The sequence below is a fragment of the Benincasa hispida genome, chromosome 10, assembly GCF_027475165.1.
Source record: "Benincasa hispida cultivar pf3 chromosome 10, pf3_genome.v1.1, whole genome shotgun sequence".
Lineage (NCBI taxonomy): Eukaryota > Viridiplantae > Streptophyta > Magnoliopsida > Cucurbitales > Cucurbitaceae > Benincasa > Benincasa hispida.
In genome coordinates this window covers 55,203,308-55,220,359 of record NC_143487.1, presented here as the reverse complement: position 1 = coordinate 55,220,359, position 17,052 = coordinate 55,203,308, and the positions used below count along the sequence as shown (strand labels likewise).

At 31.0% G+C, this 17,052-nt stretch overlaps 1 protein-coding gene across 1 annotated transcript; it reads right to left on the bottom strand.

The window, feature by feature from the left end:
- Positions 1-7,431: 7,431 nt before the first annotated feature.
- Positions 7,432-9,005, bottom strand: LOC120088781 (uncharacterized). The gene is made up of 2 exons (XM_039046220.2): positions 8,599-9,005; positions 7,432-8,068 (listed from the first exon to the last, which is right to left on the bottom strand). Exons 1-2 carry the CDS (start codon positions 9,003-9,005, stop codon positions 7,582-7,584), a joined length of 894 nt encoding a protein of 297 aa, XP_038902148.1. The 3' UTR covers positions 7,432-7,581.
- Between the last annotated feature and the right edge of the window lie 8,047 nt (positions 9,006-17,052).

Sequence of the window (17,052 nt, the reverse complement as noted above, 5' to 3'; positions counted from 1 at the left end):
GATGAAAATGGAAATATCATTAAAAATAAAGCTACACTTGTAGCTCAAGGTTATTGTCGAGAGGAAGGAATAGATTATGAAGAAACTTTTGCACCCGTTGCTAGATTAGAAGCTATTAGAATGTTGTTTGCTTTTGCTTCTTATAAGAATTTCATTTTGTATCAAATGGATGTGAAAAGTGCATTTTTAAATGGTTATATCACAGAGGAAGTTTATGTAGAATAAGTTTTGGGGTTTGAAAGTTTTGATTTTCCTAATCATGTTTATAAGTTCAAAAAGACTCTTTATGACTTAAAATAAGCTCTAAGAGCTTGGTATGTTAGACTTAGTAATTTCTTGCTTGAGAATGGATTTAAAATAGGTAAAATTGATACTACTCTTTTTATTAAGACTAAAGAAAATGATATGCTTTTAGTACAAATATATGTGGATGATATTATTTTTGGTTCTACTAATCCATCTTTGTGTGAAGAATTTTCTAAGTGCATAGTGAATTGAGATGAGTATGATGTGAGAACTTAGCTTCTTCTTTAGACTCCAAATCAAACAACTCAAGGATGGTATTTTCATAAGTCAAGAAAAATATACAAGGGATTTACTCAAAAGGTTCAAATTCAATGAAGATAAAATTGCAAAAACTCCTATGAGAACATCCACTAAGCTTGACAAGGATGAAAAAGGTAAGTGTGTGGATATAAAAATTTATAGAGGTATGATTGAATCTTTACTTTATTTAACCGCTAGTAGACCTGTTTAGTATATGTCTTTGTGCTAGATTTCAATTTTGTCTTAAGGAATCACATTTACATGCCGTTAAAAGAATTTTTAAATATTTGCTTGGTACTATTGATTTAGGCTTATGGTATCCTAGAAATGTTGAATTTAATTTGGTAGGATATTCCGATGCGAATTTTGTTGGTAGTTTACTTGACCGTAAGAGTACTAATGGGACTTATCAATTTCTTGGTAGTTCCTTAGTTTCTTGGTTTAGTAAAAAAAAAAAAAAAAAAAAGCAAAATTCGGTTGCCTTATGCACTACCGAAGCGGAATATATTGTAGTTGTTAGTTGTTGTGCTCAAATTCTTTGGGTGAAATAAACTATTTGTGATTTTGGATTAAAGTTTGATAATGTACCTATATTTTGTGATAATACTAATGCTATTAATTTGACTAAAAATCCTATACATCATTCTAGGACTAAGCATATTGATATTAGACATCACTTTATTAGAGAGCATGTGCAAAATGATAATATTACTCTTGAATTTGTAGGTTCTAATAATCAATTAGCGGATATTTTTACCAAGCCTTTGAATGAAGAAAACTTTTGTAGCTTGAGCTCGGTATTATTCGTTGTGATGCATCTTGATTTTATAATTTTACTTGTTAAATCTTTTAGAAGGCATTTTGATAGGGGAAGATATGGAAAACATGTATTAATATTCTTAGGGGGAGTTGTGCTAAATTTATGTTCATGTTTTGAAAGGAAACATTTATGTAGTTCTAAATTTTTCTTAATTATTCTTTTTAATGATTCCAAAGGGAGAGAAGTTTAAGAAAAATATGTTATAAATTTGTTATGATTTTGATTGTATTAATTAGGGGGAGAATTTGTTTTTTTGAGTGAATTTCAAGAATGATCTTTGTGGTGATATGTTGAATTTTATTATGTGCTACATATGGTTTATATGTATTTCAAGCTATTTTTCTTGAATGGTTTGTCATCATAAAAAAGGGGAGATTGTTGGCTTGCTCTTAATCTCAAATTAATTAATTTTAATTAATTAATTAATCAATGTTTTGATGATAACAAACTCAATTTTTAATTACTGAAAATTTTAGTGTTTTAATATACTCATAGTGTAGAACTCGGAACAACGATTCCAACACCTCTTGAATCACTCAAATCAGAGCTAAAATGAAGACGATATGACCGAAACAAATCCATAAAGAAAATACTGTGGTGGATGACGTGGCATAACCAAACCATTTGCATGTAGACATGCGGCAGCATATTGGTTGAATGGTAGATCATTAAGAGATTAACATATGATGCACTTTTGATTTTTGGATTGATTTAAAAAAATGAAATTTAAAAGGAAAAATAAATTTAATATTATTTTATGTTTGTGTCTAACGGTTAGTTTTTTTACACATGGTATGTTTTTTAATTTTTGGATTAACTTTAAAAATAATGAATTTAAAAAGAAAATGAATTAAAAAGAAAAGAAATTTCAAAAGAAAAGAAATTTAATATTATATTTTGTTTGTTTCCAAAATCCAATGGTCCAAATTAATTGTGGTTCTAAAAATTATGTCATCTCTATATAAACCATCTTCCTCTCCAAATTTTAAAGGGAACAAATTTTACCTTTCATAATCCTCCAAGACTCAAAAATTCCATTGTTGCTCTCTCTCTAAGTTCCCAATTTTTTTTTTCTTTTCTTTTCATTTTATTCTTAAAAGAGTGTTATTGTATTGTGAGGATAAATTTGTTGAGTGCTTAAACTTGTAAATCCACTCTAGTGAGAGTTATATTGTGTTCTTAAAAAATTTCAACATTTGTAACGGTTTGATTCTAAACCGTGGAAATGATCGAGCTTGCTCTTGAACCCGTAAAAGGAGCGGTGGTGTAACGGTTGGGCTCTAATCCGTGGAAAGTGTCGGGAAGATTTTATTCAAATTCCCAAGAGGCGCTTGGGGAGTGGAGTAGGTCGACCAAACCACTATAAAAATTACGGTGTCTTCTTCTCTAACTCTTTCCTTTTTATTTTTGCAATTAATTTAAACAATTTATTGTATGTTTTAGTTTATTCTTATTTATTTGCTAAAATTTGATAGAATTAAATTATCACATTTTTTGTCATCTTATTTGTTGCATAAATTGAATTTTTCTTATTATTTATAAAAAAAAAATGTATTAATTAGTTTAATTGGGTTAATATAAAAAAAAAAAGTTTAATTAAACCCTATTCACCCCTCTAGGGTTGCCATATCGATCCAACACTTTCAAACCTAAAGATCCTAAAAATACCTACAACAAGACAATGAAGATAACACTTGTGAATATTACCATATTTTAACCTGTAACTAACCTTACTAACTCTTATGCTTTAGAAAAAAATTCGACAACGTGACATCATTATACAACAAAATCAAATATTTTTTAATTTGACACCTCTTCAAAGAAATTCACTTCCAATACAACATTCAAACAACAATCTTCTCTCAATAGAACTACCAGAGTTTCCAGTAGTAATTTGAGCAAAAATTGACTAAAACTTATATGAGCACAAATTGGAGAGTCATAACATTTCTAAGTAAAGAAACCGTAACTAAAAAGAATAAAGATCAAAGGTTAAAAAAAAAGTTATAATATAAACTTGAACCACATCAAGTAAGACTATCAAACAAGTGAAACGAAATTTTACCTTTCGAAGAAGCATGGTTAACCCCAACAAGAGTAGGGGGAGGGGGAGGGTTCTCATTGGTTAGACTTCACACATCAATTTCATTCTCTCTCCATACACGATTGTATCTTCCATAAATGTAGAAGCTGCAACTCCAACCCCTTCGCACATCTTAGGCACAAACCATGGAGACGACATATATCACACCTATCCAAATTACAACTTATCATGTCTCACAACTACCAACTTCTCTCAACAAATTTATCACCAACTGTCTGGAACATATATTGCAACGTCACGATACAGTTGTGAATTCTGTTGATCCTCTTCCGATTTGAGCTTCCTTTTCTCCAGAAAAACATCGAATGATCACGAACGACTCAAAACTTTCTAATTATAGATTCTATCACAATTTATGCCAAAAACAAAAAACAAAAGGCCCTTACAAATCAATTTGTAAAATAAAACGATAAATCTAAAAGGTCCAATCCCGCATAGATTCAAAAAATTGCAAACAATTCTACTCATCATATGAATAATTTACATAATGCAAACCCACCATTAAATCTATAAAACCAATTTTGAAAAAATAAAAATTCGGACCAAGAACATTGTTCTAATACCAATTGAAGGAACAGTAAAGTTTTGCAGGGGATCGTCCCAATTTTACAATTTTCACATAATCCCAAATTTACAGAACAATTATGCATAATAATTTTAAAGCAATGTTGATAAAGAAGTAGAGAATTAGGGAAGAATTGAAACTTACCTTTGAGGCCAAAAGGTCTTCAACATAATTCCTTCTCTCCGGTTATGAACACTTCGATCTCCAAAAACACAGGAAAACCAAATGGCCACTGCCAAGAGGTCAACCTTTGTATTCTCTTGGGAATAAGAATCCAGGAGTTGTGGGCTTAGAATTTTGGGCAGAGGGAGAGAATTTGAGAGGGATTTTTTTTTTTGGAGAAAAAAAACATTGGGAGCGAAAATCACAGAGACCTTCTCTGTGGGTTTTTATGAAGAAGATGATTGGTAACCCCCCAAAAACTGAACTCCCCACATACACATTCTATCAAGAGAAAAACCAACGGAGTCTTTTATTAAATTAAAAAATATGTAATTTAATTAATTAAAAAATATGTAATTATATAATAACTACTTTATTATATATGTATTATACTATATATTATATCAAATATAACACATAATCTATAATTATTATATTGTATCAAATACAATATAACCTATAGTTTTATTTCTTTAAATAATACATGGTATTTAGTATAAATCACATTTATACTAAATTTAATTATATGAATCTTATCCATACCATTAGTATTTGAATCACATTCAATATTTAATTCCTCTCAAAATAAGATACATATAATTAATTAAATTAATTTCCTCAATTAATTTGAACAATTCAAATTAATCCAAAATTAATTCTCAATAATCCGTGTTGAGCTATAGAGGGGATCTTATGAACTTGTAGGTTGAAGCTCCAATGGTACTTGGACAATTAATTAAACTCTTTAATTAAATTACCCAACATCCATTAACTGCTAGTCACTCAACTAAAAACCGACGGCTGCACTCTTTGCATTACAGAAATTATATGTCCATTGGATATAACTAGTCAACAATGTGATGACCCTTCACAAATTGCTCATAAGTACAGTTGGGCCAAAATTAACGTTTTTCCCCTGTAGTTACACCTAAGTTCTTAAGTACCACTGATCTCTCTGATGAATAATAAGTCATAGTCCAACTATGACCAAATCCCTCTCGGGCCAAGAGAGGGTGTGGCCACATTGTTTAAGCCCCGGAATCAACCTTTAAGGGAACAATTTATCTACTTACCCCGACATCAGGGAAGGAATGAATTCCACCTTGTGTAGCTGTGTTCCCAACTCCCCAATCAGAAGAATCCTCAAAATGGTAAGCATATTGAGTTGGCGATCTGATCATTCTTACCCATGCAAATTAGGACCTCTATCATAGATAGAAGTTCACAACTTACTTAAGATTCAAGCCATGTCACCTATAGTCATCCTAGTGAAATGTAAGTCTCTACTATTAATAACTTTATATAATGAAACTAACAATTTCATGGTCCGGTCTTATACAAACTTTTTGTATATGGTACCTTCGCTCACATGTCTCCACATGAATGATCAGGATCAGATCATTTGTAGCACTTTACAACACTTATAATATCTACAAAGCAAGTTGGGTCCATAGTGTCATCAGGATAAGGTACCCAGTCTTATCCATCTACTACAAACCGTTTAGGTTATCATTTAAACATGATCCACTTGTATATCTCTACATATATATTTAAATTACATAAAATAACCTAGGTTCTTTGTTTTTTGGATTGAGTATATGCTCATAAAATAACAATTATTTTATGAATAACAATTTGTTTATATTATACAAAGTCTACAAAGTACGAGAATACAAGAGAGATATATGACACCAATTACAACAGTTCTAGAGATAAAAATCCAAGAATTCTAACCCATAATCTCTAGATAAAATACCAACACTACAATTTGTTTTAGGTTAAATTCAATAACGTTTGGGAAAGATTTGAATACCTAATCTCTTGGTCGAGATTATATGTCTAAACTAATTAAAATCGATAATAAAAGAAAACAAAAAACGTAAATAGTAGAGAAATCAACACAAAAATTTACATAGTTCACTAACAGTATGTTAACTACGTCAACAAGTAGAAAGAGAGAACATTTTTATTATTCGTGAGAAATATCATATGATTACAGAGGCACCTCGAAGGTTAGTAAATTTATATACAATGCACTCCTCTAAACCCTAAGACAAAAATCGTAAATACTATATTCAAAGTATTCCAACACCAACAATATCAAACATTTATTACAATGGGGAAAAAAAAAAAAAAAAAAAAAAACTTGTAAAATTGATGGTTCATGAGACAAACTGTAATTTCTTGTCTGTGTGTGTATTGAAATGGTGGATGAAAGGTCCTTTTTGTGCATATAACATTGATCAAGTTGGTCAGCTTTTACTTTTTGTGGGTGTGAATAATGTCTAGTTTAGCCCTCGTGAGAGTTCACGAAATATGAAGAATAAAAATTTGCACTTTGAAAATTACAACCCCACCAAAATGTCACACCTTCCATCATGAAACCCACCTCACCCACTTAACTTTCTTTCCTCTTTTTGTAATTTCCATATATGTTTCCTTTTTTGCCTCTTACCACAACTCATTTTCTCAATCATTTTCAAACTCACAACTCAACTAATCATCCCAAATAACACTACTCTTTTTCAAACTTAACCAACCATCAAACCTCCATAATAACTATTTCCCATTATTCTTTTCTAGTCATTTCTCTTATCATCATAAACCATCATAAGTTTCAATTCATCATTGATAACTTAAATACACATTCATGTCTTTTTTTCTTTTTTCTTTTTTTTTTTTTATTATAATGGTGAAATAATGTAGTTGTTAAATCATCCACATATTCATCCCTATTATAATAGAACTTCGTCATCCAAAAGATTCTATACCAAAATAAAAAATATTTTCTCTCTTACTTATACACTCAAAATCTTCCTGATATTAGAGTCAAGATTTCATTTAGACAAATTTATTGATGAAAAATTACAAATAACAGAAAAAATTGGAGTAAATATTGAGAAAGAGACTCGTAGTTAAACAATTAGGTGATACTGTTAGTTTTTATAGCTTGATCCAAAAAATCTCGTACCAAAATGAAAATATAGCCTCTCTCTTACTTATATACTCATGATGTTCTTGATTGTGGAGTCGAGATATTGTTTGAACAGACCAATTGTTGGGAAAATTACAAATAACATAATAAATTGGAGTAGATATTGAAAAACAAACACGTAAACAATAAAGTTAAGACATGAATAGTATATCTTGCCGTCTAGTGTGTATTATATTTTTTTATATATGGATGCAATAGATATTTTCTTTTGAAGATACAAGAATCTAACTAAAACGATGTGTAGTAAGGAGGATGAATTGTTGTTGATTAATTTAGAGAAGGAAAAAGAGAAGTGAGGTGGGAAATGATTAAAAGTAGTACAAGCATGGGAAAGTGGAAAATTAGTTATCATAAGTCAAATTAAACGTAACGGCTCAATATTATTATTATTATTGTTCCTCACCAAAGGTTGCATGCGAGAGCTGCTTTAGCCATTCAAATGTTCGACGATGTGACACCCTTCTTTCCTTTTCCTTTTCCTTTTCCTTTTCCTTCTCCTTTTCCCTAATTTCCACTTTTTTATTATTTTTCTTAACATTTTCATTCCTTCTATTCTTCGCCACCGTCGTCGCTACTGTATCGACGGATCTTTTGCAGCTCACCACACCTAGAATTGAGGTGGTTGTTTTATGCGTCGTCGTGGCCGCGGCGGCGGTGGTGGTGCGTGTTTTGAGGTCATGAAGCTCCATTCCGGGCGTTCGAAGAAGACCGAGTCGGAAAAACTCCCACCGGGAGGAACTCCGGCTCCGGTGGCTGGAATTTGAGAAGGATCTGATTTGGGGCGTCGGACTTGGGTGAGAGTGGAAAACGTTCTTCTGTGGTCTTGCCTTTGAGTTCGTCGGAATGGAAACGGAATTATTACTAACACTTGATGACCTGCCATTGATTCAAATTACCTTATTATATCATAAATTTAATATCATTTTTTTTTTTTTAAAATCCTGAATGTCTATGAGTTAATGGTCACCAAGTTTGTGCTTCTAATACCTCTACTTCTATTGAAAATAATAGATAAATAAAGCTACAGCATTTTGCTGTTATTTGCTAATATAACATCAATTTGTGTTAAATTCTTTAATTTCATATATCTTTTTTAGTATAACAAATCTAAAGTGGGTAGATTTGGACCATTTTACTTGCATATTTAAATTGCTTTTTTTAAAAAAATATAAGATTTAAACATTTAGTAGATGATACAAAAATAGATGCACTCTACATATTTTATATTTTTTTTACAATATTTTTAAAAACATTGTAATTCGAATAGAAAATTAGAATTTAGTCAGAATAATTTATAATTAGAAATTTTCATAAATAGTTTCAAATTATAGAGACAATAATTTTATGATTTTTTAAAAAAGGTATGGTAATAAATATTTGAATGGAGAAATTGAAAAGATAATTACCTGGAATAATGGCTTCTACTACTACTGCTACTACTGCTTCCATTTCCAAACCTCAACATATTATGATCCATGGATTCCGACCTCTGCCACAAATTTCCACCAAACAAGTGATGAATATTATTATTGTTGCTATTTTCAGAGCTGAAAGAGAGGCGAAGAGGAAGCATTTGGCCTTGGAAGAAGAGCTCATCGGCGGCGAACATGGGCGGCGGTGGCGGTCGCCAGTGGTTGAAATCAAAGTCCTCTGTTTCTACGGCGGCCGACGCCGATCTCATCGGCTGCTGCTTTTCTTTCACAGGAAGGTCACAGAAAGACAATGCTTCTTCTTCTTCCTCAATTTCAGTCTCTTCTTTATCAGCTTCTTCCCATCGTTCATCTCCATGGAAGCTTCTTCCCATTATCTTCATTACCTCAATTGCAAATTGTTCTTTAATTTTGCTGTGTTTTTTTAAGAAAAGAACAGAGGAAGGTATTGGGATTTATATATATGTGTGTGTGAATGAGCAAAAAACAGAGGATATGGGTTGAGAGAGATAAAGGTAAATTAAAGAATGATGAGAGAGAGAATCTAGTAAGAGAGAGAAACAAAAGGGTGTATCATATCATACATGAAGGCCATGGGTCTAATCAAAATCTCTATGGATTATTTTAAACATTAGTGTTAAAAGAAATATTGTTCGGACTTGGATTGCATCCACCAACCTTTAATAACTAAATTTATGGCAACTTTTAGGTCTGGTTCATTAGACCAAAGTTTGAGTCGAGTTTGTATGATCAAATTTGCGTCTCCTACTAAATTATTCTATTGAATATTAATTTTTTAATTTTTTTAATTTTTTATTTTTTTTAATTATATTAAATGTTAATAAAATCTAATATGTTTCTATTTTTAATTTAATCTATTCTAAAATTTTGGTATTTTGTTTACTTTCTAATTGATAAGATTATAGACATTATAAAATTTAATGTTTTCTTAATTTTTTAAAGTAGTTTTTAACACTTACAATGTTAAATTAATTAAAAACTATGATACCTAAATTATAAAATATATTCGAAAAAGTATTAAAAGGTTTATCTTTTTAATGTATAAAATATAATATGTTTTAAAATTTTCAGGCCAACAAATGTGTGAGTTGGATCGTTCGCCATATTTTGACTTTAGTCTGATCATTGATCAAATCTAGGTTATACTTGAATCGAGGGTAGTTACAATAGATAGCACTTTTAGGGCTTGATTAGTTGTATATAGCAATATTTTTAAAGAATTGCAAATATAACAAAACTTATCAATGATAGACTCTATTATTGATAAACTCCTATCTTCTATCGTTGATAGACTCTTACCAACGATATGGTCTATTACTGATATACTATGAGAGTTAAATATAAATTTTGCTATATCTATAAAAAAAATTTGTATTGTGTTATATTTGTTAATACTTTAGGTCAACGGTAAAAAAAATCTAATCCTCACACCATGGAGGGTTTAGAAAAGAAAAAAGATGGAGAGTGGGGTATTTAGCTACCAAAGTCAATTTCATTTTTGGTGCTCTGTGTAGCAAGATTAAAGGGCTGTATGTTGTGGCAAAAGAGAAAAAAATTGGTTCCCTTTGCTTTTCATTATAACCTTTGTTCTGTGGCTGTGGTTCAATTCATCATTCAATGCTGAGAAAGACAGTATATATACTATATATAATGTATATATCATATAGAGGGTGGGTTTGTGAAAAGGCCATGGTGTCTAATTGGACAACAAGGAGGTTGTTTTCAGTGACTCAAGTTTCATTCATTTGGTGAGAGAAAAATAAAGGGAGAAAAAAATATTAGGATTATTTTGGTTAGGAATTTTTAAGGAATGATGATGCGTATTCAAATAGGAATACTTTATGTGCTATCTTTTTTGAATATTTATTATATCTAATTTTCAAATTATAATTTTTATCTTATAATAAATTATCTTCTCATGGAATTTTGTTTTATTAAATATAGTATTCTTGTGCCGATGTTAATGAACAATTGTGACATGTTGGATATTATTACATTGAGAAAGATAGTGAGAGATTCCATTTGTATTGAAATATACAAATAAATTAAATTCATTGTTGAAAATTTTAAAATTGATTGAAAACATTGAAATGTGTGTGATTGTCTCATTCACAAATTTAACTTATGAATGTGAAATTTACTTTATTTTATTTTTGAAGAGTTACCAAGTTTTTAGACCATAAATAAAAACTTAATTTTGGTATTGGCATCATCTCATTCCAATTTAAAGAGTTATCATCTTCTCTCTTTCTTCCGTTTCAATTTTGATTTGAATTGAGAGTAAGTATTTAAGAGTTCTAATAGATCCAAGCAATTTGAAGTTATTGTTCTACTAGAATTAGTTATTATTTCCACTTGAGATGATAGTCGTTTGCAAACAACTTGTTCAGAGCGAATAACTTTCTTCAAGACAATTGTGAATAACTTTCTTCAAGACAATTGTTATCAAAAGCTTCTCTCAACTAATTATTGACGTTTTTAGGTTTTATAAGTTTGTTGTTATGTAAGTTCTCACTAAATACTCAATTTCAATCTTTGACATTAATGTCTATTAATTAATTTTAAATAATTATGAAGTAAAATTTAAAATTTAATTTTAATACCGGTGATAATAGTTAAACTTAATTAATTTTTTTTTTTTTTTTTTTTTTGGTAAACTACATAATAGACAATTAACACTAAAAATGGAAAGAGAATATTTAGTGAAAAATCGAGGTTAAAAGTGTATGGAATTAAGAGTTATCTAAATCATAGTGTAAATGTATTACTCATAATGTTCTAGCTATTTCAAGGACAAACAATAAAGCACAAAGAAAAGCAAAGACAAAATACAAAGTTTGGTAATCCAGTTTGGTGATATACCACCTACGTCTGTGGGACAATGTGCCCGAAAAAAGATACTTTTTCTAATATACCACCTACGTCTAGGAGGCAGTATGCCCGGAAAAAATACTTTTCCTAATATAAAATCAAACAATTACAACGTTATACTTATTTGCAGATAAATGTCAAATACAATGACACACAAATAACTCAACTCAATGAATAATCACTTAGCTCCCTCAAGTATGAAACTTCCTCTCAATGAGACTTAAGTTGCCCATAAGTATGAGAATATTAGTAAGCAATCACTTAGGTTTTCTCAAAATATGAGATCTCCTCTCAATCGCTATCTTTCCACTTTCAAATGAAGATCACTCAATTTGATAAACTTAAACTCCCCCTAAGTTTGAGAGTCCATTCTCAAGTAATGATACCTTAGGCTCCCCCTAAGATCAAGAAATCCTTCTTAAGAATCAATTCGGTATTAAATTTATATGAAGTGGATCGCAAAATATCTTGGCATACAGCATAATCAAATTAGAATATCTAATGATCTCCAAAACTTCTAATCTCCAATTAGTGAGCATATAACCTTTCGTTATCTGAAAATACTTCATAACCCGTTTCGCTGCTTTCCAATGATCAATCCCAAGGTTGCTTAAATATCTGCCTAACACTCCAACTATGAATGCAATATATGGACTTATACTTGAGCGTACATTAGACTTCCAACAGCTGATGCATAAGAAACCTTCTGCATCTCCTTAGTCTTGAGTATGGTCTTGGGGATTGACCTAAATGAAATTTATCATATTTACTGATAGGGATATCTCCTAGTGAACGATCTTTCATGCCAAATCTACTCAAAGTCTTTTCGATGTAGTTTTTTTGTAACAATCTCAACATACCTTGGGAACGATCTCGCAACATTTCAATTCCTAATAGAAACGAAGCATCACCAAGATCCTTCATCTCAAAAGTATTTTTGAGAAATCTTTTAGTGTCATGCAATAGACCTACATCATTACTTGCCATGAGTATATCATCGACATATAACACCAAAAAGACTGATTTACTCCCACTAAACTTGTTATATATACAATCTTCCACTATATTCATCTCAAAACCAAAGGAAGTTATTACTTCATGGAATTTGTGATACCATTACTGAAAGGCTTATTTGAGACCATAAATGGATTTCTTCAATTTGCACACCATAGACTTTGAATTACCAGACAAAAAGTTTTCTGGTTGCACCATATAAATCGTCTCATCGATGTTCCTATTGAGAAATGCTGTTTTTACATCCAACCGGTGTAGCTCTAAATCAAAGTGAGCTACCAGTGCCATGATTACCTTAAAAGAGTCTTTCAATAAAATTGGAGAGAAAGTCTCTTTATATTCCTTCCTTTTAAGTAAAACTCTTTGCAATAAGACAAACCTTATATCTTTTGATATTGTCGTGCGATTCATTTTTGGTTTTAAATATCCATTTTCAACCTATGAGTTTCACTCCTGATGAAAATTCGATAAGTTCCCAAACGTCGTTATCTTTCATGGATTTTATTTCCTCTTCCATAGCATTTATCCACTTTTGAGAGTTAAAACTTCATAGAGCTTGTTGAAAGTTGATTGAATCATCTTCCATTACGCTCATATCATTCTGATGTTCTTGAAGAAATACAATATAATTATCTGGGATTGCACTTCTTCTTCCTCTAGTGGATCTTCTTAGTCGCACTTCTTGAAGATGTTGAGTTTGAACTTCAGATTCAACAACTAGGACTTCTATATTGTCTTGGTCTATAATTGGTTCAATAGTGAAGTTAGAAATTGGAACCTGAAGATCATCAATAACCACATTAGGAAAAGAAACTAATTCCTCTTCAAATACAACTTTCCTTATATTATCTTCCCCTCTAAAGTCAACATCCTCAAGAAATCTGATATTTTCCTTCTCAAACAATGATCTAGAAGTGGGATTATAAAAGTTGAAACCCTGAAAGCACTCAAAATACCAACAAAATAGCAACTAGTAGTTCTTGAGTCCAATTTTCTTTCGTTAGGCATATAAGGCCTAGCCTCAGCTGGACAACCCCATATGTGAAGATGTCTAATACTAGACTTCTTTTCTGTCTACAATTTATAGGAGGTTTTTGCTACCATTTTACTAGATACCCTATTGAGGATATATGTTGCAGTCTTTAGTGCCTCACCCTAGAGAGATTTTAATAAAGAAGAATGACTAATCATACTTCTTACCATATCCTTAACTGTTCTATTTTGCCTTTCCGCCACATCATTCATGTTGGGTTTCCCTAGCATATTGTATTGTGGGACGATTCCACATTCCTCTAGATATTTAGCAAAGGGTCCTGGACGTTGCTCATCATAACTATCGTAGTATTCATCACCACGATCAGACTTGACAGCCTTAATTTCTTTCCAAGTTCAAGTTCAAGTTCAACTTTGAAAGACTTGAAAATGTCCAAAGATTGAGACTTCTCATATATTAAATATAGGTACCCATATTTTGAATAGTCGTCTATGAACATAATAAAGTATTATTGTCCATTCCAAGAAGCCTATAGAATGGGCCACAAATATCTGTATGTATCATTTCTAAGACGTCTGAGCATTTGTTGGCACCTAATTTTCTTATGTTTGTCTATTTTCCCTTAATACATTCCACACAAACTTCAAAGTTACTTATGTTGGAGTTGATGCCCTAAATCTCGTGGTTTTGTAGTTTGTAATTGTATTGTATAAACACTTTATTTATCTAATAAAATAAGAGGTATTTTATTTGACATTTAGTTGCATTAATCCACAAATACAATAAACTAAGATCCAGGGTTATCTTGTGTAACTTAAACATGTATATAAAAACATATAGGTAGATCATGTTTAAGTGATAATCTAAATGGTCTGTAGTAGATGGATAAGGTTGGATACTTTATCCTTGTGACACTACGAATACGATCCACTTTATAGTTGATCTTGATCATTCATGTGGAGACATGCGAGCAGAAGTATTCTATACAAAGAGTTTGTATAAGACCGGACCACGAAATGAATAGTCTTTCTATATAACACAGTTGTTAGTAGAGACTTACATTTCATCAGGATGACTATAAGTGACTTGACTTGAATCCTGAAGTGAGTTGTAAACTCCTGCCTATGAAGGCGGCCATTTGATTTGTATGGGTGAGAGTGACCAGTTTCAACAACTCAATATGTCTATCATTTTGAGGATTCATCTAATTCGGAAGCTGAGAATGTAGCTTCATAAAAAGAAATTCACCCATTCCCTATTCCTAGGGTGAGTAAAGAAATTGCTCTTTTAAGGACTGATTCCGAGATTTGAACAATGTGATGCCACGCCCTCTCCTGACTTGAGAGGGGTTCGGTTATAGTTGAACTATAACTTATGTTCATTAGAGGGAATAATGATACTTAAGGAGTTAGATGTAACTATAGGGGAAAACATTAATTTTGGCCTAGTTGTAGTTACCAATAATTTGTGAATGGTCAATACACTGTTGATTAGTTATATCCAATGGACACAGAAATATATCGATAATGCAAAGTCTTCAATGGAATGACCGTCAGTTAATGAAAGTTGATTAATTTAATTAAAGAGTTTGATTAATTAATCAAGTACCATTGGAGCATCAATCTATAGGTCCATAAGATTCCCTCGTTAGCTCAATTGGGATTAATGAGAATCGAATTAATTTGGATTAATTTGAATTATTCAAATTAATAAAGGGAATTAATTAAATAAGATATAACTAATGTATAATTTATATGAGATATAGATAATATAATGTATATGATACATTATATATAAAGTTTTATATGAGAGAATAATAAGTATTTAAGTATGATTCAAATATTAATATGAATTTGATTCACATTTAATATCATGGGTTAAGTGAGAAAATATTAAATTATAGGTTATATTATATGTGATATAATATAAACTATAGGTTATATGTTATATTAGAGAGGGAGTTATTTGATAACTTCATCCTCCCATTATTTTCTATTTATTAATGTGTGGAAGACAAAAAAGGATGGCTTTTCATCTTCTTTTTACACTCTCATATAACATAAAAATGAGTAGATTTTTTTTGTGTTGTGATGAGATCCTTTGCTCTCTCTCAAATCAAGAACATTCATCCCATTCCAAATTAATCTTGAAACTCACAAACTCTCATGATTCTCTACCTTCCGAGAATGCCAAGGTCTCTGCATGGTGGTGTCCAATTGTTTGAGTTTTTGTTGTTGTGTTTTTTGGATGTTCTTGATCGAAGAGTCCATTGTGTTCGAGATTCAGAGGAACCATGAAGAGATTAGTCTCCAAGGGTCTTCGTATCTCTTATTCCTCTTTAATTTCTATATATAAAAAAAAACATGCTTATTATGTTATGTAAATTTTGTTTCCATCATTTGTGTTTTCCTTATGTTCTGTAAATTTAGAATCGGGACATAATCGCTTCCACAATGGGTATTTGTGTATCATTTCAATTGGTATCAGAGCCTGCGATTGAGTCCTAATTTTGATTTTCGAACATTCTTCAGAGTATTGGTGGGATTACGTTTCTACGTAGATGTATGTTGGATGTGGTTTGCACGTTTGCATGTTTTCAGGATTGGTTTTTTAGAATTATATCGTTCATCTTTTATTTGATATGTAAAGGGCCCATTGTTTTGGGTATGTTTATTTGATATAGAGTCTGTAATTAAAAGTCTGGGTCGTTCATGATATTTTTCCAGATTCAATTTGGTGGAAAACTAAGCAAAATTGGAGATTTTTGGCTGATCAGGCGAAAAATGGCACTACACTAGCTTAGAGTGTAAGGCTGTAGCGTAATTACGCTCGCCTTACGTTGCAAGCCAGAGAGTGTAACATCATTACGCCACAGTCCCAGCGTTGCAACGTTGTGCGGAGCGTCGCGACGCTGCAGGCAACGTAGCATTACGCTACAGCTACCCAAAGGCCAGTGTAACGAAGTTGCTACCAACATCATTACGCTCCGAACGTGAGGAGTGCGCACATGTTCCAACAATTCAATCGACGGTTTGAGTTCTAGGCAATCCAACCACAGTTTTTCCCTTGGTTTTAAATATTAATTGTAATAATTTAGTATTTTATTTACTTTTTGATTATTTAAATTAATATAATTGTTATATTAATTTAATTAATGGTTTAGGAAGCCAATCCCGATCTAAATTGATGCTTTTAATTATGCATGTGATATATGGTTATTTTAATTTAATATATGTCATATAAAAAATTCCACCATCGGATATATATTTGATCATGCATCAATTTTAATATAAATGTTATATTAGAAAGTTGCATGATATATTAAGTATGCTCATGTATCATATAACATAATCGTCATTATATATGAACGCATGCATAAATAACATTTTCAAGCATCATTTATATTATTAATGCTATAATATATAGTTTAGATATATGGATGTATGTTAATTTTTTTTTCATTACCATAGTATATAATTGTTATATATGTAATCTAATGAAAAAGGAGATGCATGATTAAGTTTTAATTA